General features: G+C 29.1%; 1 protein-coding gene across 1 annotated transcript; it reads right to left on the bottom strand.

Annotated features, from left to right (window-relative positions):
• Window positions 1–50: 50 nt before the first annotated feature.
• On the bottom strand, window positions 51–13,235 carry LOC135925980 (phosphatidylinositol 3,4,5-trisphosphate 3-phosphatase and dual-specificity protein phosphatase PTEN-like). The gene is made up of 11 exons (XM_065461600.1): window positions 13,049–13,235; window positions 10,261–10,345; window positions 9,572–9,616; window positions 6,733–6,907; window positions 5,899–6,006; window positions 5,071–5,206; window positions 4,347–4,509; window positions 3,401–3,581; window positions 2,024–2,441; window positions 1,346–1,656; window positions 51–796 (listed from the first exon to the last, which is right to left on the bottom strand). Exons 1-11 carry the CDS (start codon window positions 13,125–13,127, stop codon window positions 404–406), a joined length of 2,094 nt encoding a protein of 697 aa, XP_065317672.1. The 5' UTR covers window positions 13,128–13,235; the 3' UTR covers window positions 51–403.
• Between the last annotated feature and the right edge of the window lie 8,159 nt (window positions 13,236–21,394).

Raw genomic sequence — 21,394 nt, 5'->3', positions numbered from 1 at the left:
TTTATCTTCTTCTAATGTAATAAAAAAATAATAATTTTCATTTTGTAATGTACATGTTATTTTTTTTTTTAATCATTACATTTATATAAATATAATATATATATATAAATTACACTTTGGCTTTGATTTCAATATTTAAAAATTTAATTTTTTTTAAAAAATAGAAATACTAGAGTACACGATCGTTGTCAGTGAAGAGAATTCATACCCCTAGAAAAAATAGTTAAATATATATATAGAAAATAATGAAATTACAAGAGATCTTTTTGAATTTCTAAAAAATATATATATATATATAATATTAAGTCATCAAAAACAAATAAATGGATTCTTTTGTTATAAGGAGAGATTTTATAATAAAGATATGTTGTAAGGTTTTTCTATCGAAAATGCTTTGTGGATGTCATAACAAGCGAACGCCTTTGAGAGTTAGAAGAGAGGCGGGGCTGTTTGGACGCTTGTCGAAAGAGGCTCCGTAATATTTGGAGTTGAAGATGTTGTACCTATTGCTACGATTCGCGAAAAACTTTGAAGTCATTTGCTGTTTGCCGTCCAGGCTAGGAGGGCAACATAACGTTTCGCATCTCTTGAGAGGATAGTGATGATTTATATCGTCATCGCCCAGACCCAAGGAGGGTAAATTATTCGAAGGGCATTTAAAGGTCGAAATTTTTTGACGGCGAATGGTGGAGGGGAATACGGAACAGGGAATATCGTGGTGGTTATCGAGATTGGATGCTTGAGGTAGTTGGGAAAAATTGTCAGGTGGGTTATTCACGGTATACACCAATGTTACCTAATTCATTATCATTTATAATAAAAAATTTAGATTATATATGAAGTATAGTTAAGCGAGTTGGCTACATGGAAGTGCATCCGAAAAAAAAATTGGCTGAGCATTAAGTCCCTTGTTTATTTTTGCTTTCTTCAAAGTTTAGCGATATTTTCAAGAGCCAGTCCGTTTCTAACTGGCTAGTAATAGAGTAATTTCTCAACTATTTGGAAAGATACGAGAGTAAGGGATCAACATAATTAAATTTTTTTTATTAAAAGCTTGAAATTTGAACGAGTTATGGAATTTACGTTTTTATTACAGTAAAATCGCTAAAAGTATCACGATACAATATTTGTGTGTTAAACAAGTTGATAGTTTTAAAAAATAGTAGAGTTTAATAACCCTAAGATTTCGAGTAAATCTTATAATTAAGAAAGGCAAAGTTTTCTGGTTTTACATAACTTCCCGCCTCTGTCACCTTAAATTTCTTATATTCATTGACGAAATCACATTTTTTCCTTAAAAATTGCTAGTTTAGTTTAAATATTATGAGGTGTGAATAATTCGAACATTAAAATCGTCGCTAAAATATTTGTCGAGTTTTTCTTTGTCATCCTTATCAATTTCCATTTTGCGGTAATTCGTTGTTCTTTCGTCCATATCTGAGTGCTCCCCATTGGTCGAAGCGGCGGTAGCCGCCAATCGGGGGATATTTTTCGTGAAAACAAATTCCGATTCGTCAGGACTACAACTGATTAGAGACGATTTTTCGTAATTGTTTTTGATAACGTGGTTAAGCCTTTCACGAAAGTTTAGATTCGTAAGCAGATCTGAGTCATCGAGCAGGATGGGAGATTGGTTTAAGCAACGCGACGTGGATACTATTAGAATTCAAATGAGAAGGGGGGGGGGCATTTTTATTAGTTATAAATTAAATATTTTTGCGGGTGCCCGCTAATTTTGTATAATCAAAATTTAAAAATAGCTGAAATATTTATTAGATGCGAAATTCTTTTTTTAAAAAAAACTGATAGTTTCATAAATTTTATTTTGGGAAAAAATGATACTTGATTCAAAAAGTAAAGTTAATTTGTCACAGAACATTGTCAAAGAATTTGAAATTATATATATATTTTCAATGAAATAATATTAAAAAGTAAATTAAATATATTATATTTTTTAAAGGATGGATTTATCTATTCTGAGGAAAGAAAGAAGTAAAATTTAACTTTATGCAGATAAAAAAACCTGTATCAGTGTCCAAAAGGAGGTAGGAATCAATAAGGCTATGATCGTCTCGTTTAATGGTACCGCCAAAATTTAAACCGTTGCAAACCGTTGATTTACCGAGATCACGTGGCAGTAAACTGTCGTTAGCAGGAGGGACGAGTGGAGAACTAAGGCTATCTTTCACGGTTTTTCGGGTAAAAGCATGGGACGGGTTAGAGAATGTAAATCTTCTCTTGGGAGTAAATTCTAATTTGATGCTATCGAGAATACTTTTGTCCTTTTCTTTATGATTATAACCATGATTATTATCATTATGGAATCGTGGGATAAGATCATTATTCGTTGGCTTCTTAACGGAATTACCCTTTTCTTGGTGGTAACGGTTATGATTTTGTGCCAGGAAAAAGGTGTTGAACCAAAGGTGGAATAGTTTTTCCTTATAGATTAGTTTTGATGAGGATAAATGTGTATTATAAAAAAAATAGGAAAGTCGATTTGGGCATAAGGGAAATTCCGCCGAAAAAATGATGGCAGATGTGGGAGGAAGTAGCGGAGATTGATACCAGAAAATAGAGTCTTACCCTAGAGGACGTGTATTAAGATGGGAGTTAAAAAGGCAGTTAAATAAAAACCCCGGATGTGTTGTATTAATATTAACAACTTTTACCCATAGAAATTCGTGTAATATTTTAAAAATGATTTAGCTACCATAGCATTTCATCTACTCTTGCTTATTAAGTGAAGGATTAAACAATTTAATGCAAGAAATTATTTGAAATTGTATTCTAGGGTTGTACAGATACCACTTTTTGGATGCCACGATATAAATTTGACGATTATCGATTCGATACAATATTTTATCCCATTTTGTATTCTGTAGACATTCAAATCGTTTTAATTTTTTATAATGCATACATATTACTCATCTAACATACTAATTTACAAGTATAACATCTTATAATTTTAACAAACATAAATTATTTTTTAAATATATTATAACGACCAGTGTATAGTTTATATTTCACGAATCTAAAAAGTATATAAAATATTTTTTTTATTGATAAATCACTTAATTTATATATTAGAATTAACCCTGCATAATAATTAATAAACAAATATATTACGAAAATTTGAAATAAAATATTTAAATGGATTTTCATCTTATTAAAAAAATTTATACCTGTGATGAACGGGAGATTTTACAGATACATAATCGGTCCGACCCAATAATATTGGCACAACCCTATTGTAATTACGTGCCAAAAAATAATCTTAATACTTAGTCGATACTAGAATTAATGACATAATCTATTGGGGGGGGGGGGTTCATGGTGGATCGACAAATAAAATTAAAAGAAGTTAGCGCAAAAAATAATATTTTTTTAAAAAAAAAACCTTTTTACGTATTTTGGATTTGTTGTAAAACAAAATCTTAACGTCACCTCTGAGTTGCAAGGGAGCTTCGAGGCTGAGATACAGTTTATCGTTCTTCCGATTTGGAACGAGCTTGAAATGTTCCATCTGTTCGACTGAGGTCTCTTTGTTAGAAGTCCATTTTTTCCTCACTTTTATGAATCTAAAGATTAAAATTAATTACGTTATTTAAACATTTCATTTCACAATCTCGTTGAAGAGATTTAAGACTCAGTTATCAAGGTTTGTCGATAGAAAGAGGCGTAATTTTTTTTTTATCATCATGTAATAGAGAAGGTCATTGATAGATCGGGTTTCGCTATCGATCCTATAAACACTGACTATTTTACCCCGTCTATAGCATACTGTTGCGTTTTTTTTATAGTGCGGTTTACTCAATCTTGTATCTTCGTATTTATTTTGCTTAAATTTAACACGGAAACGCTTGATCGATCCAATTAATCCTTAGTCTTAATTATGCGCTGATAAAAAAAAATTGGCGGCGGTGACGTTTTACGAGATCGGCTGATGCGATTTGAAAACAACTTCTGCCAAATTAAGAACTTATAAATATCAGAAGTTTAACAATTTTATTAAAATTATGATCGATGATGTATCAAATTATTTTATCAAAATTTGAATGGGATATTGAGGGATCATCTTAAATTTAAAATGTGACTTGTGGTTCAAAAAAAAACAGGATCACTGGGAATGGTCGTAGTGGAGAGGACCATGACTTTTTTCTGAGTGGAGCTGAAAAATAAGTTCTAACTTTCTCTCATTTTTTCCAAAAGTCTAGATTATTTGTGTAAAGATTAATGACCAAGTGGCCACCCAAATCTAAAAATTGGCCCTCTTCTTATACGAGATATAGAAAGGTCTTTAGAATGGTAAAAATAAAGAATTTGAACAAAAAATGGTGACAAACCTTTCTTCGGGAGGTAATAACGACGAATTAGGTGGACCGGATGGTTGTTGGTTGGCGGGATTAAGTGACGTGGCGGATAACGAGAAGTTAACGATGCGGTGATTGGCGCACTCTCTGGTTTCGTTCGAACCATTGTGACTCGAGCTTATCTCCAAATCGGGTACTTTTTTTCCCGTTATTTTATTTTTTTTTAAAAAAAGAGGTTACAATCGTTCAAAACAATTTAATCACTCTAGGAAAATAAAAAGAAAAAACTTGTTATTAATTTTTTTTGAAATTCAAAATAAGCCATATTTCTCGTGGATTATAAAAAAAATAAATTATATTATCTAGAAGTAGTGTTGTTAAACGGCTAACCCAATATTTTATCCTTAAAATATGATGTAATCCTCCTAATTTCGTTAATAGATGCCCAAGCCTCTGCCATCTTATGTGCAAAATCTCCAGACTTGCATAATATTTTTGACTAAGAAACACTATCTAGAAGTTTTATTAGAGTCCTTCTCGGTCGAGGGTTGGATCTTACTGATTAGAATTTCCTACGAGACTAGTTTTTTTCTTATTTTTTAAAATTTATGAAACCATGATGAAAAAAAAATGAAACGCGTCTAATTTTTCTAAATAAAAGGTTTATGGAACCGGGCTTCTTAAAAAAAATCGATATCCGAGGTCAGACTCCAAGGCCTCAGGATCTTTAGAAATATATAGTATAAAACTGACTAACCAAATAATTGCAACTTTGGTAAGGGATACAAATGGATCTTTTTAAGGTAAATCGGCACGGGCTTGTAATCCAAGTTGAGAGTAAGAAGCTTCTCGTAATAATTGACGTACCTGATTTGGCTGGGAATGGTGACTCCCTTTAGAGAGATTTTTTTTAAAAAAAAAACAATTTTAAACTTTAAAAAGTTAGAAGTTTAAGTTCCTTTTTTATTTTAAATTTAAGAATTATTATTATCTATTTATAAACATGATAAATAATAAATTACTTATTTTTTGTCACAAATGCTAAAATGGGAATATTCCATATATTCTCGGAAAAATGTTCTAGAGAAATCGGCCGACATTTTTTTTTGTTGATTTTAAATTTCGAAATACAAAAATTTAGACTATTCCTTCCCCTAATACACTTTCAGAGCCCTGCAGAGGTACCATTTGTAAGGCCCAGCCCGGACTTTTTTTAAAATATATATTTTTTTATTTTTTACAGCGGATAATGGCGATTTCAAATATTTGGTTTTATAATATACGGCTCGGCCTAGGTAAATTAAAAAAATTAAAATACGGCCTGACCGGGTTTAAGGCCGGGTCTGCAGGTCTCTGCTTAAAATATTATAAGAATGTTCTAAACTTATAAATAAATATATTTTCTTTAAATATTATTTAATAAATTAAAGAAGGAAAGTTGGATTAAAAGACACAAAATGGCTCTGTTCCGATCTGAAGAAAAAAATGGTGCATTCCTGGCGGATATAAATGTCATTGTGGTATATATATATCATAAACAAATGATATTCATAATATAATATTTTCGACTGAAAGGCATATAAACTTTGTGATTGGAAGTTCTGATTTCGCTGTAAAAATTGAGGGCTTCTTTGGCCGTCTTGAAGAGCTTTATGTGCAGCAGGAAACAACATACCATGACACCGGTGCGACCCTAATAATGATAAATGTTGTTTATTAAAAACCTACTGATAAGAACTAAGATTGTTTTTTAAAAAATATAAAAAACTAATTATGCCCAATTCAGGAGGAAAATGCAAATTAGAAAGGTTGATCCGATTTACTAAAAAATTATATTGGTCCATTTATAATCACGTGACTCGTCAAATCTAACGGGGTTATCATTCTAAACCTTATTTCTGCTCCTTACTGCGGCTTACCTATGATTTCTCAATTCCCAATTGAATACATACGATCCACTTAAAAAAAATTTTCTTCAGATAAGCATTCCCTGAGTGGCACCTTGTACGAGTGATTGAGGTTTAACCCGAGTAATCACTCATATTGACATCAAAAAGTTAGGTTCGCCTTTACTATGCGTTAAGTTCCTTTTTAAAAAAATTCGAATCCATTTTTGGAATGTAACTGTAACGCTTGTTAAACGGCTCGCTTTAAGCCGGATTTTTTTAAAAAAAAACGGCACGAGCCCAGAAGATTTTGTGATTAGCAGATGGGGATGGCACAAAAGGTTTAGAACATCTATTAGCGATATCTCGAAGCTTATAAGCTACATTTTTCTGGCTAGAATATTGAGCTAGCAATCGTTCCAGGTCGAGTCGTTCATCAACTCTGCGTACCGTCTCAACGAACACCTTTAGGATTAGGACAGTAGCATTGAGAGAAAAAAAAATTAAAGCTAAGTAAAAGTTAAAATTTAAACCTTCCCAGCTTTGCAATGGACAGCGGCGACGTTGGACGAGTCCCGATCGAGCCAAGCCTTGAGGTCCTCGCAGAACGGCTTAATCAATTCCATCTTGGGCGGCGAGTGGTCCTCGAAGGGGTAGATGGCGACCCTGTTTTGGAACCTAACGGGGTCGTAACACCGCTCTGAACACCTGATATTCAAAAAAATATTTATAACGGGTTTTTTTATATATATAATACGAAAGATATTTAACGAACATCCGTTTAATTTGTTTCCGGTCAAAATAAATAGAAAATATATATTTCTGTTTTATATAACCCGTCGATCAAATTTTTTCGTTCGAGTTAAAGGTTACTAAAAAATTATAAACAATATTATTTAAATGGATGTTGACATTTCCATTTAACGATCGGCTTAAACAAATTTGGTTTCTAAAAAAAAAATCTAACACGTGTCAATCTTATATATTTCGGCGCCCCCACCCCTCCCACAAATCAGCAGTACTTCTAGGAACTCCCTAAATACATTTCATATATCTGATGAGGCATTAGAGTAGGGTAAATGACAGTTAGGATATTCGAAAGAAAGAAAGAAAGAAAAGAGGCAATAAATCTCCGGCATAATATTTAAGGCATTTATATCTTGGTTTCCCAAAACATAAAATAAATACTATTTTACATCTTTAACCATCTTTGACTATAGTAGTCCCACATAGAATATTTGTTATATAGAATTATTATTCGTTAATTATACTAGAATCCAATGCTAAATATTTACAGCATCTTCAGATTGGAGCCGAATATATTTTTTAAAGGTTAATTAAATTACCAACGCGAAATAAAAAAGGGGTTAAATGGGGCGATATTTTTTTGCGGACGATTTGCGGAAATTTTAAAATCGCGGTATTTAAATAAATGTGAATTGCGGGAGACTCACATCGATGGCGGGAGACCTAAAAAGACAGGTCTGGTCCCAGTCCGGATTGCCCTGGACCGGGTTTGCCGGTTTTCCGAATATCTTACTCTTATTTTTACCAAATACCAAATCTTAAAATTTTTTTTATTTTATAAAGACATAAAAATTTTACACCTGTTAAAATTATATCAGGATAATAACTTTAATATAATTCATAAGAATAATTTTTTATTTTTTTTTGTAAAGACCGAATGCATAAATCTCCTGATAATATTAAATATTAAATTTTTATATAAATAATATATTTTATCGATATTATTAATATAAATAAAATATATTAAAATAAAATAAAAAATTATGAAAAAATATGTGACAATGACAAATGTGTGTCAGAAGGCATATTTTTTTTAACATGACTTTTTTATTTTAGTAAAATTATAAAAACATACAAATATGTTGTAAGTAATACATAAAATCTGAAGGTCAAAAAGTGCAATTTTTCGGTTGAGGGGGACACATTACTACCTACCAATCAAGATTAAATTTTAAAAACTGTTATAAAATGACATTAAATATTGTAATCATAATAAACATATGTTTTTTTTTAATCGTCTCTGTTTAATTTACACGAAAAGAAAACGGTTTACAATTTTAAATTATATGAAAATAATTTAATAACGATATTTAAAAAAAAAATTTATTGCGAATAGATTGGACAGACAGGTGCCATACAAAATCATTTTTTTTTTCGTCAACCCAAAGTTAGGTTCGAATCCCCTTAGAAAATCATATGTTCATTATATTGTTAATTGAAGTAGGTGAGATAAATGAACCCGACTCAAGGAAAATTTTTTGATTGGATGAAATGTATTTAAAGTAAAAACTAATATGTGAGGTTAAAGATTAGAGAAATATGGGTTAGGTGTCAATCAAAAGTTTGAGAGTATTTGGGTTAGGGTTATTTAAGGTATATTAAAAAAAATATTTAATCATTACTCGTCAAATCTGACAGGTCACGTGATTAAAAATAGTTTCCTTAGATCTCTACCCAACTTAGAGTGCCCAATATATAAAGACTTTTAATTTTCTAATAGTAGCCAATAGGAATTTGATAAGGACTCAAAATTTAGGTCATATTAGGGAGTCACCCAAATTATCGAGTGCCAAAAATAAGACAAGTTTTGTGTAATTAAATTAATATTATTTTTCGAGAATATTCCTAATTTTTTTTTGATTCGCTCATTCGAACTCCATTTTATGGAATATGTCGCCAAACAAAACATTTTGTGGCTAATTTAAGCTTTAACCACACTTTAAGTTCCTTCATAAAATAAATATGGATGCCGTAATTTTTAAAATAAATGGCGCGAAAAAATATATATTAACAAACACATCCTCCGCAAACATATGAAATAAAGAGAGTATTTTAGAATATATATATAGTCGTAGTAGTTTCATTAAATATGATAAGACTCCTTTAGGAAGGCATAAAAGTTGAAAGGTGATTTTATATTGGCAATACGGCGACCGGAAGGTGTTTTCTTCTTCCTCTACACCGAATTGAAATGATGGGATCAATAAATCTAATATATCCAAGGGAAAATAACAATATTATCTATTTTGGGTTGGGTCAATGTTTCGTTAACGACGTAACGGCCAGCGGTTCGGCCATACAAGACTCTATAATTCGGGTTTTAAAAAAATTTTTTGGTTGGGCATTTTGAGACGGCAGACCATACAGAGACCGATTTACGGGCAACCCATCGAAACCGGGGTAATATGGATCAGGGGCGGGTTCGATCTCTTTTAGAAAATCGGTTTTTGATTAAATTCCCGTTATCAAATTACCGCTAAAAGAGTAATAAATAGAATATCATTTACGAATGCGTAATTATTAAAAGTTTTTTTTTTAAAAAAAAAAATGTTTTTGTTGGCTTACAAATTGTAAATTTTGTAGTGGTCTTTATGTTTCGTCTCGAAAAATCTAGAAGATGTAAGTTTAAAAAAAAATAAATTAGGATAAATGAATCGTAAATTTATAGAGAGTCTCCCAAAAGTCAGACCGGTTCCGGTTTTAATAAATTGTTTAAAAACCGGGTTGAGCTCGACCCGAAACAGTTGAATTTAAAGGGGTTCTACGGATATTACATTCGAGAGGTCTGCCAAGGGTTGTGCGGATCACAAATAATTCCAAAACAATGGGCGGGAGGGCTGACGTTTTAGAAATGGCCAAACCAACCAATCAACTAATTTTTAAATCACGTGCTGGTTAGTTAAACAAAATTTTTTTTGATAAAAGGGCGAGGAATGAGGGGGTGGGGGTAATTTTTCTTTATAGAGGGAGTGGGAGTGAGAGGGTTGAAAATAATTTAAACGGGCAGGCCGGAGTTAAACTGGAGCCCCTTGCAGACCTCTACCTATAACCCAACGTTATCGATACCACGTTTTCCCAATATCCGTGTTCCGGTTTTTAAATCCGGATCGGTGAAAAAATCGATAACGATTTAGGAATAGGCCGTAGCCCTACTTCGTTTTAGGTATCAAGGTCACCCCGTTTAATAAAGTGCCCTAAAGATTGGTGATAACACCGATTCAACTGAATAAAATGGGGGATAATTTAAATATCACCTGACCACGTCGTCGATATGGTTCCTATACACCCCTTCCAGTTTTTCGGCGGGAAATCCCATGGCGATTAGGTTGGGGAAGATATCTTATTATTCAAAATTTAAAAAATATATTTCAAGGTTATCCGCCGGAAATTGTCGAGATGTATCAATGCGCGTAAAGGTTATCATATTATAGAAATGATATAATATACATATTTGGTCACCATTTCTAATTTTGATGGAAAAATCTTTTACATGACTATATATTTTTTTTAAAAAAATTGTCAACTTCATATCATTAATGGATATAGCAATTTATTGTTTCTTTGTAGATATTTACATTTAAAATTTAGATAGACATTATCTTAATTTGCAAGGTGATTAATGATTTTTCTTATTATCATAATAAACAAGTATATCAAAAATTTGGCTGAATATATATATAAATAATGTAACATCCAATTTAGAGGGGTTTATACTTTTTTGAGATTGGTTTAAAAAAAGAATAAAATATTTCCCATTATTTAACTAATAGCATATTCGTCGTTTTAGTTAATTTTCTAAATAAACCTATAATAGATATGGATCTTATTACAAAAGTGTAATAGATGATATCATAATGATATTGTTCAAGATGTAAGAATCCTTTTCCATTTAAAAAATAGTAATATATTATATTGATGATTGGTACTAACTAAAAAAAATTCAGTGTTCTTTTTAAAGATTCCAATCAACAACCTTAAGTAAATTAATTGCATCCACACAAGCAAAACTAATCTAGTTGTTGAACTAAAATTTTTGGTTAAGATTTTTAAATTAAATTACAAATTCACAAAGACATATTTATAAAAGCAAGAACAATTTTAGTAGAAGATTATTAGTATAGAATCATATGGCTTCTGGATTGTAGAAGTTACATGTGGCGATTTAAATCAAGAAAGCCTGTTGCTTATTATTACCAAATTCTATTATAATTTCACCATTATGATACATATATTAAATTACATTATTATAACGTTTATAGCATATATTTTATGTTATATGTATAAAATATAATGGTATTAGTAAAATAAAATATAATAAAATCTATAAATATATCATGTGCATATAAAATATATAATGATTTCATATAATAATAAAATATCCAATATATAGGAATTTAAGGTATTAATTTTTTATAAATTTAATCAAAAGTCAAAAAGTGATTCTAATTTTTAGTGTCTACTAGATAATGTATTTTTTAAATTATTAGTGAATTTGCTTTTTTTTGTTGTTTTACGTGTGTACCTAAGGGAGAAAAAAGTAGATATTGACTAAATGTATTGTCATAGGGTTCATGGTGAGGACTGATGTGGGCTAGGAAACTTGGTATTTCAGGCTAAGACTTAATAGTTAGTTTTTAGCTCTTAGGCCATGACCTGACTCCATTTATTATATCTCCCTCTAAACAGAATAAAAAGAGGCTATTTAGAATCAAAACAGAATAGGATGACCAGTCCACGATCTGAATAAGCTGGTCTAAACAGAAATAAGTTAGAAAAATAAGACAATATAGGACATACTTAAGATTAGACTAGATTAATAAAATTGGGTAACAAAACTAAATATTTCGACTCTAATTAATATTATTGATAGTGTATATTATAAATTTATCATTTCAAATATACTGGTGACCATTCCAGATTTGAAACCAATTAACAAAATCCTCCGAAATAGAATGTTATCATCGTGAAGAGTTAGCAGTTTTTTAAAACCAATTTTTATAAAGCAAGATGTTAGCTAATGGTGGAGAGGTGGTAGATATCCAGCACAAATGTAGGAGTAAGGTTAATATATGTATAAAAAAAGGAAAAAAAGGATTAAATATTTGATTTGTTAATTTTTATAAGAAAATGTTTTGCAATTATTATTAAGCATCATATGGTATAATGGGCAAGTGCTAGGCTAATTCTTCTTAACTATCCAGCGCTAATGCATTTTATTCCTGTCTGGACCCATTTTTTCTGAAGAAAGTTAGCACCAACAGTTAGCAAGGGTTAGAGAAATGGCAGGTAGCCAGGATGGATAGGTAGGGTTAATATTTATATTAAAAAATGATTCACAAAATTTAGTCATTGTTTAGTAGATTACGAGTATGAATATTTGATTTAAACAGGAAAATAAATTACAACTATAAACTTAATTAATATTCAAGTGTATTATGTCTTAAACTTAAACTTTCTATATTATTTTACAAGATTGATAATAATATTGGGTATCTCATGGTATTGATTGATAGTTGTTAACATATTAATATCAGTGTATCTCTGCTTTATTTAATAATTAAAGTATATACTAACCTTTTAAATGTAATAAAAATGACCAAAGATTTAATTATTTTTTGATAGAATCATCTTAAATAATAAAAATTGAAGCTATTAATATTCCTAGATAATCAATCGTGAAAAATTGGTATCAATTATATTTCAATCATAAAACCATAAAGTAATAAAATAACATATTGTCACTTTGTAAAATAATCTTACCAGCTCAATTTTCATGATTATTATAAGATCATTAAACTTTATTATAATGCATTTATATTAATTTTAAAGTACTCATTAAATACAATGTTGCCCTTGACATATATCAAGTTGACTATTCAAATAAAATAATTTAGATACTTTATATTTTGAACAAAAATCTAACAAAAAATCTTATAAAAATGATCAAGTTATATGTTCTGGCAGGATTATTACGATGATTAATACTTTAATCTAATAAGAGTTTTTTGCATAAATTTTTAATAAAAATAAACTATAACTTACATGTCAAATCTAGATCGAATCCACCCTCCTGATATCTTCTTTTATTTTTGCTGACCAATTCCTTAAGCTTAGATGTCATTATAATGAATTTTTATTTATAAAAGTTGTGTCATTGTCATTTAATATTATAATATAGCCATACAATCTGAAAATGAAAAAGCCTAAAATTATAAAACCGTGTCTTAAAAAGAGTAGTTTCTATAAAAATTAACATATCAATATGAAATCTGTTTAGAAAATGATTGTTGACAATCTCATGTATATGGCTGTGAGAAAATTATATGAAAATGAAATGTTTATAACTAAAATTATAATTGCTATGAGGAAAATGAAAGCCTTACTCCTATCCTTAAAAATATTTGAAGACAATTAATCTTACCTAGATCTACACACTAGTGTTTGTTAAAAAGTGCCAATTTTTAAAATTGGCACTGACTACTTAGCCAAAATAATATTATATAAACCTTGATATTTAACAAATAGAGATCCAAACATTTCTGCCACTGCCACATATGAGAAAATCTCCAGACTTAAATAATATCCTTTTTCTAAACTCTTAACGATACCTTTTTACAAATCAGTCTTTTTAACCAAAGATAAGAATCCAAACCAAAACTCTCCCAAACCCTCGATATTTTGCTGAACCCAAACCCGAACCCTTTTTTAATATTTAGGATTCAGGGTCCAAACTTCTTTTTTTTTAAATTTAAAATTTTTTTTTTATTTTAAGCTTTCACTTTATTTATTTTAACTTATACGTTAAAAATGATATAATATAAGGTTGTGATGTCCTAAATGATCGCTATCTATTAACTAAAAGATTGATTTTTTAAAATTCTTTATATTAAATTAACTTTAACCTCAACCCTGAACCCCCCCCCCCTCCCCCGAATCTGAGAAAAGTTTTGAATGATTTTTAAACATATATAAAAAAATTGACCAATTTATATTAAATAAGTAATTGATTGAGATATTTCCATTTGAAAAATATATAAAGATACGAAAACACTAATTGAAGTCCTATGAAGAATATTCAAAGTTATATAATTATTTTCAAGAAGCTTTACACTCATCAGAAGATCCTCAAGATAAGATTTTTTGTAAATTATGTACTTCCAGTTCCAGCTTATACAATATATAATTATAACATGAATTTTCTTATCTTATATACATTTGAATCATGGTCAGTACATAGATAGTTACACCTAAAGAAAGGTTTTGTTACTTGTGGAACCCTAGTTATGGACATGTATAGAACTGTAATGATCTTGCATTTGTAAATCCCTTAGTTACACCTAAAGAAAGGTTTTGGTACCTGTGGAACCCTAATTATGGACATGTTTTTAGAACTGTAATCATATTGCATCTATAAATCTCTATTAAGGAAGTAGCATTTATTAACTATAATGTACATCATTTTTTTTTACACATACACCTTTAAAGTGGAATGCTTACATTTGATTCTATTTTAAATTTGTTGTGTATATCAGATAGATCTAAAAGGCCACACAATTTGGTTATTGAACATTTAATTCCACTCTTGATTATATATAGAATATCTTTATTCTTTATAAGGTTTAAAAGACAGGCAATTTTATATTGAATTTCCACTAAGTAAGTATAAAATAACCATACAATTTGATTTATTACAATATTCTACACTTCCTTTTGCAATTATAAGTTTACTTACATATATACCTTCTAAACTGGAATGGTTACATTTGATCTATTTTAATTTGTTCAGATTATCAGATCCAAAGTTAAGTGAAGGGTCACACAATTAGATATATTGAATTCCTTTTCTTGTAAATATAAGAACCAAAAGATCACACAATTAGGTTATTGAACATTTCATTCCATTCTTGATTGTATATATATATCCTTTTGCAATTTATAAGTTTATACAATTAAATATATAGAATAAGGAGCTATTGATCATCCATTTTTATATTAATCCACTCAATTCCCTTTGAAGTTGAAATGGTTAAATTAAATTGAACATAGACTATGATTACTGTATTGTATGGGTTGAATCATTAATAAAAAAATAGCACTATAGATACTGTTCAGGCAAATTTTTTTTTATCAAAACTTACACTAAAGAATTTAAACTTAAAATCAGCCATCACCCACCTTTAAAGTAATTAAATTATACTGTAGTTCTCGGGTATAGGCTCTTTTTTAACTCACTCTTACTAAGCCTATAGAGGTTTAAGCAACTTTTTTCAAAATGTTGCGCCTATAAGTACGTGCGGCTTGCCCACAAACTTGTGAAGGGCTCCTCATTTTCTTCCCCTAATTAACTATCCAGTTTACTGGATTTTGAGGAAAACCTAGCGTAGCTCTGTTGTACAACCAGAGGGCGAAAACGCTTTTATCACGTATCACGTGTTAAAATAAATGATATGTGTATCAAACGCAAAGGATATTTGCCCCGTTGGCGCCAAATTCACATTTAACGAAAACGTATAAAGCTCCATATTGATTAATGCAACAATATATAAAACAATATTAAATCCAAATAAACTTGCATTTTGACCATTTAAGAAGTAAAAATTTTATCAAAGGTAAAAAAATAATTATAAAATTAAAACTTTTAATTATTAATATATATTTACTAATTATATCATGGATTATTGCACTATATCTTAATGCTAAATTCAATTCTATAATCATTTCCATTTCCAGAATATTAAGCTTTTATTTTACATTTTTTATATAATAAGTTTTTACTATTTAGTCTGGCTAATTAAGACATAAAGATTTAAGAACGTTCGGCTCTCAAATCACATGACCTATGCAAAAACTAGTAGGGCTTCCGTGAGCTAGATATACCCGTATATGGGTTAAAGGACGAATGATGACCTCTTTGAGCGATGTAGGGATAAGAATTATCTTATAATCCAAAGATGATAACGATCTCTTGACCAGCTCTAAGATAATAATTATCTCGTGGGCCCTCTAAGGATGATAGCTAACTTTTGGCCAACTCTAGAATAGAGGTGAATACGTGGGCCGTTCAAGCACATTGTGGACCAACTACAATAAACTCGTTAGCGATACTCCAGGAGATCAAACATACAATAGAATCGATAAGTATTCTCCAGTGGGATATCTGTCGATATTGATATTTCGGTGAGAGATCAATCAACAAGAGAAACGATATTGATACTCTTTACGAGATCAATCGAACCAAGGCAGCTAATATTGATGCTCTTTTGAGAGATCAAAATTTTAATTGGGGAGAGAAGAGTGGATGTTAAAAAAAGGTAACATCACCTGGTAAAGAAAAATTGAGACCAAAGATAGAGATTATTTTTAGGAGAAATTGTCGTGGATGCCTCTAGCAGATGTAGGTTTCCTAATAAATGAGGAATGAAGAAATTGGGAATTAACTATGTTTTATATGATTAATATAATAATTTGTAAGGTTTAACTACCTAACACTTATATCATCAATTACATTTGAGATATCCGGTATATAGTTAGTTTTATTGATATGAATATACATGTTTAAATAAATGAATATTTTGAAAATTATTCTACATGATATGTGAAATTATCTAATTTATTAAAATATGTGCTATAAATCAATATGATTTGATATGTTGATATATTTCATAAATATAAATTACGTATATAATATATATATATATATTATTTCATGCCGATATTTAATTTTTTAAAGAAACAAAATCTATTTAAGTAATTTAGACACAGAAAATTTACAAGGTTTTTATATAAGAATGACAAAACCTTGATTGAGTTGTAAAATAATATCATTGCTCACACTACATCACCTTAATATTTATTTTTCAAGTATTACAATTTGAAATCTATTCTTATTATTTGTTCGTTACAAGTCTTTTAAGTGATTTAAGAACGTCTTCACGATAAATTTCGTTGAAACTCAGGTTGATGTAAAATGTTAAACAATAGTACATGTACTGTAAATTATTCAGAAAAATGTACCAATGGGATACGGACCCTTTATCGTGATTGATTAATAAATGAAGGATTATGATTTCCATTATGCTTATTGGTAATAAAAATATAATAAATTGGAAAGTCAGAATAATCAAAGTCTTTGAGTGTTGCTTACTTTCTTTAGATCTACTTTTGCTCGCGCTATTGTTCCCTAACTCAAGATTCATCCCTTCAATTGTTCTGATTCCACTTCTGGCATTACTTGTTTCCATATTGACATTTTTTGTAACTTTTACCCTATCTAAATTCAAAGGAGTCACAGAATTTATGACTTTGATGGGGATAATAACACGTCTTTTTCTAATCACTATCCATTTGATCATAATAAGAGCAAAGAAGGGAATCATATTGACACACAATATTCGCAAAATTTGATAAATCTGCCAAGGGAGTTTTTCACTACTAGAGGGTACATAAATCTCGTAAGCATACACTAAAATAGGCAAAGTTTTGTTTTTATCTTTAACGAAGTTGGTCTTCCTCTCAGAAAATTTAGTCGGGGAAGATCTTTTAGGACACACAAGAACCTCGATAGCGTTAAACCATCTGAAAGTGGGTATATTCCAAAGAGCACTATATACAAAGCACATTAACATAATCCAAATTACCCTCCGTTTCGTCACTAAGCTATTAAAACGAGTAGGGTACTTTACGATCATCGTTTGAACGCCGAAAAAAATGAAGTACAAAAAAAAGCTGAATGCCATGAGTGTTTTAGTGATGGGATAATGAAAGTAAGCCAAGTATACGTTCCATTTCTTTGAGTTCCAAAACGTTCGGCAGCATATATAGTCTCCGTGTACCTTCATGAGCGGCGATCCTATTTCCGTTAAAACAATTATCAGACTGAAGATGAAGAACCACTTTAGGATAAACTTGTTAATATATGGAGCGTTGATGGACCGGTTGTTTCCACATTTGAGGTGGGTACTCATAGCTTTGTTGGCTATTATTGCTAAGCCATTACCAATCATGCCTAGTATAAGAATAATGTAGCCTGTCACCAAATTCACGTCCGTCATCATGTCCCCTTTGTTAAATACGACTGTATTTTCAAACGAGATGCACTTGGCACGTATCGATGAATTACTACTATTCATGCTGTTATATCTGAGATGACCTATAGATAGACTTGACATTAATATATTAAATCGCAATTTTTAAGGAAGATTTTCTAATATTATTACTTTTTTTTAGTGAAATCAACATTTTTTTTAGATTATTAAAAACATTTTTAAAATTATTATCATATAAAATAGCTACGATACAAATGTAGATTAACGGTGGTCAATATTTGTATTATACGATTTTACAATATTAATGAATTTATTCATTTAATTCTAATTATGTTTTATTGAAAATTTAATTATATCATTTTATTCCATATTAAAATTGGTAAAGTCGAATAAATTTGTATATTGGTAATTAGGATTACGCCATATACAATTAAGAAATAATTTTTATTATATTTAAAAAAATATATATAACATTTAACTAATCATGATTTTGAATTTATCATTATACCAATAATATTCTATATCATTGTTTTTTTAAAGCTATTTCCCTTGTATAATTTATTTTTATTAAAGCGAGGTTAGAATTTTTAAATTCTCTGCTATATCATTAAATAATTATAAACCTCAGATAAATTGTTTGTTACTATTCGGTTAATGGTATAATAAGCCATTCATTTATAACAATTTATTTATCTTATTAACTTTGATCTTGCCCATCTTTAAATATTTATAATATTATCATGAATATCTAATCAAAATTTAAGCATTTTCTTAAGACTTTTTTGAATCAGAATATGTTTTTAATACATACCGTTTAGTAGAGACTTATTTGCCATGTTAAAAGAATCTACCTTTTTTTTTATCCTTATGAGATAATAAATTATTTTTTCGATTAATGATAAACTCACTTGTGCTGACATATAAATCTTAAAATTCGCTAACACAAATATGAGATTCAGGAATTTAACTTTATAGTATGATTCTCATCATATTCAGTCTATAAATCAATTTTTAAATTTCAAACTAAACCTATACGTAATTAAAGTATAAAAAAAATATATATTGTTCAATTCATTTACGGTTTCTAAAATTACCTTGTTTTAAAATCATAATTTAGTATCAAATCTAAAGAAATCTTGAGTTTAATTAATCAGATAATCAATATATACTGTTAAGAAAACTTAAAATTCTTTATTATCCTAACACATATATACATAAAGGCATAAAGATAGATACAGATCTAATTAAATGAAAAATTTGGGCTCTTCTTGCAGCACCAGACCTCTGATAATTTTTCTTTTATATTAAATAGATAAAATTTTACATAACTTTTAATAATTTAATATTCTCAATTAATATAAGTTTTCCGATAATAATTCTTTTAGTAAAATTTAATAATTAATTTTCAAAGTAAGGTCACCCAACATGTCAATGTTGCTATATATGAAGTAGTCTAAAGCTTGATTTAGATTATTTGTATATAATATACTAATAAATAATAAAAAATAAATCATTTTCTTTTAAAGGACAGATTTCACGAAATCATTGGGATTTACACTTGAATAACATTGATAAGCATATAAATTTTAACAATGAGGGTAAAATATTTCGCTCTCGAAATAAATGAAGGATATATTGGCCATCTATTTTTCCCAGATTATTATTATCTTTGAATATGAAATTGATCGGAAAACCGAAAACATTTATATTAGCAAGAATGGAGGTAGTCAACCTAGAATTGCTCTAACGTTAAAAATGGAATAAAGGAATACAACTGATTCCTCCGACATAATAATGTTGTAGAAGGTTGGGATCGTGCCCTTTTTAAATCCATTCCCGGTTTTTGCAGGGTTTAAAACATTTATTAAAATTTAATTATTTAAAATTTTCTGTTATAATTATTCGAAAACTTGATATATATATATTCATTAAAGAAAATAGATGTTATATTAATAAATTATAAAAGAAAATATTTATAAAAATATTTGTTCTAACCCTAATTTTTTCAGGGATGTGAACTCGAACCAGGACCTTGAACCCTCCTGAACCCTCGTATTTTAGCTGAACCTGGACCCGACCCTTTTTAAAAGTGGAGGGTGCAAGGGTTCTAGGTGTCATAAAAAATTTTAAAAATAATATTAATTTTTTTAAATATTAACTTTTTTCGTGGAATCATTTATTTTATCTTCTTTCAATTTTCTTCCTGGACTGCCATTATATTTAGAGATTGATATCATAAATTATTTTCCAGTGTGATAATATTTTATTACGTAAATTTATTAATATGCTTATTATAGAAATACGTTGATAAATTTTGAAAGTGAATTATTTTGTAGTACAAGTAATAATATTTTAGACTTGTTATATTAGATATATTTTATTATTGTAATTTAAAAATTATATCATTTTTTTTATTTAAATGATAATGCACAACACGTTTATCCTTAATTTGTGTGAAAGCTAGAACGATTATTAAGTTTGAAAGATTTCTGTAATGATTTTATTATAGAAGAATGTTAAGTCTTTTTAGTGAGAAGATGATTGGTGTCAAATAAAGGACTTTCCTAGTGATTAGTTCCTTTGAAAATAAAAATATTAAGATTACAATCAGATCAATTATGTTTATTTGATTTTTAGATTTAGAAAAATTTACCCTTTTTATACGAAATATTAGAAAACATGAAAATTTGAGAGCAACAATATTTGCATTGTTGTATAAGCTTCTATATATTTAGACACTCGATATCAAGTTTTATTGAGTATTGAGCAAAAACAAATGACTAGAGACCATCTTAAGGATTTATGGCATGCGCAAAAGTCCATTATTTACAATATATTGGAGGCTACGACAATACCTATTGGTTGTAGTGATAATAATAATGATAGCAACATTGATGATCTTGATATTTTACTTTTAGATAGAGAAGAAAAAAAAATTCAAATTATCATCAGATAGAAAGGAGGATCAAAAAATGTCAATTGCATCTTTAATAGTAGTGTTCTCAGAAGTTCAGAGAATAAATAAGGATACAAATATTTTAAAATTCTGGGAAGAAAATTCTGCAATATAACCAAAATTTATATATCTTATCTAGAATCATCATGGCTGTACTTGCGATACAAGTACAATAATTTTGTTAAGATAACTATTTATTTAAGGTAAAGAGTAGAACGTGGTGAATTTTCATCTTTGAAATGTATATCGTCTACTTTACGTGGAAATCTCAAGGATGATGTCTTTAAAAGATATTATGATTGTTGCCAGAATAAAACATCTAAAGTATTAAATTATTTCATCTTTAAATTTTTTCATTTTGTAAATTATGAATATGTATATATTGAA

Source organism: Gordionus sp. m RMFG-2023, chromosome 3 (assembly GCF_954871325.1).
Source record: "Gordionus sp. m RMFG-2023 chromosome 3, tfGorSpeb1-WG-v2, whole genome shotgun sequence".
NCBI lineage: Eukaryota > Metazoa > Nematomorpha > Gordioida > Chordodea > Parachordodidae > Gordionus > Gordionus sp. m RMFG-2023.
The sequence above is the reverse complement of the archived record's forward strand: the minus strand, read 5'-3'. Positions and strand labels throughout refer to the sequence as shown.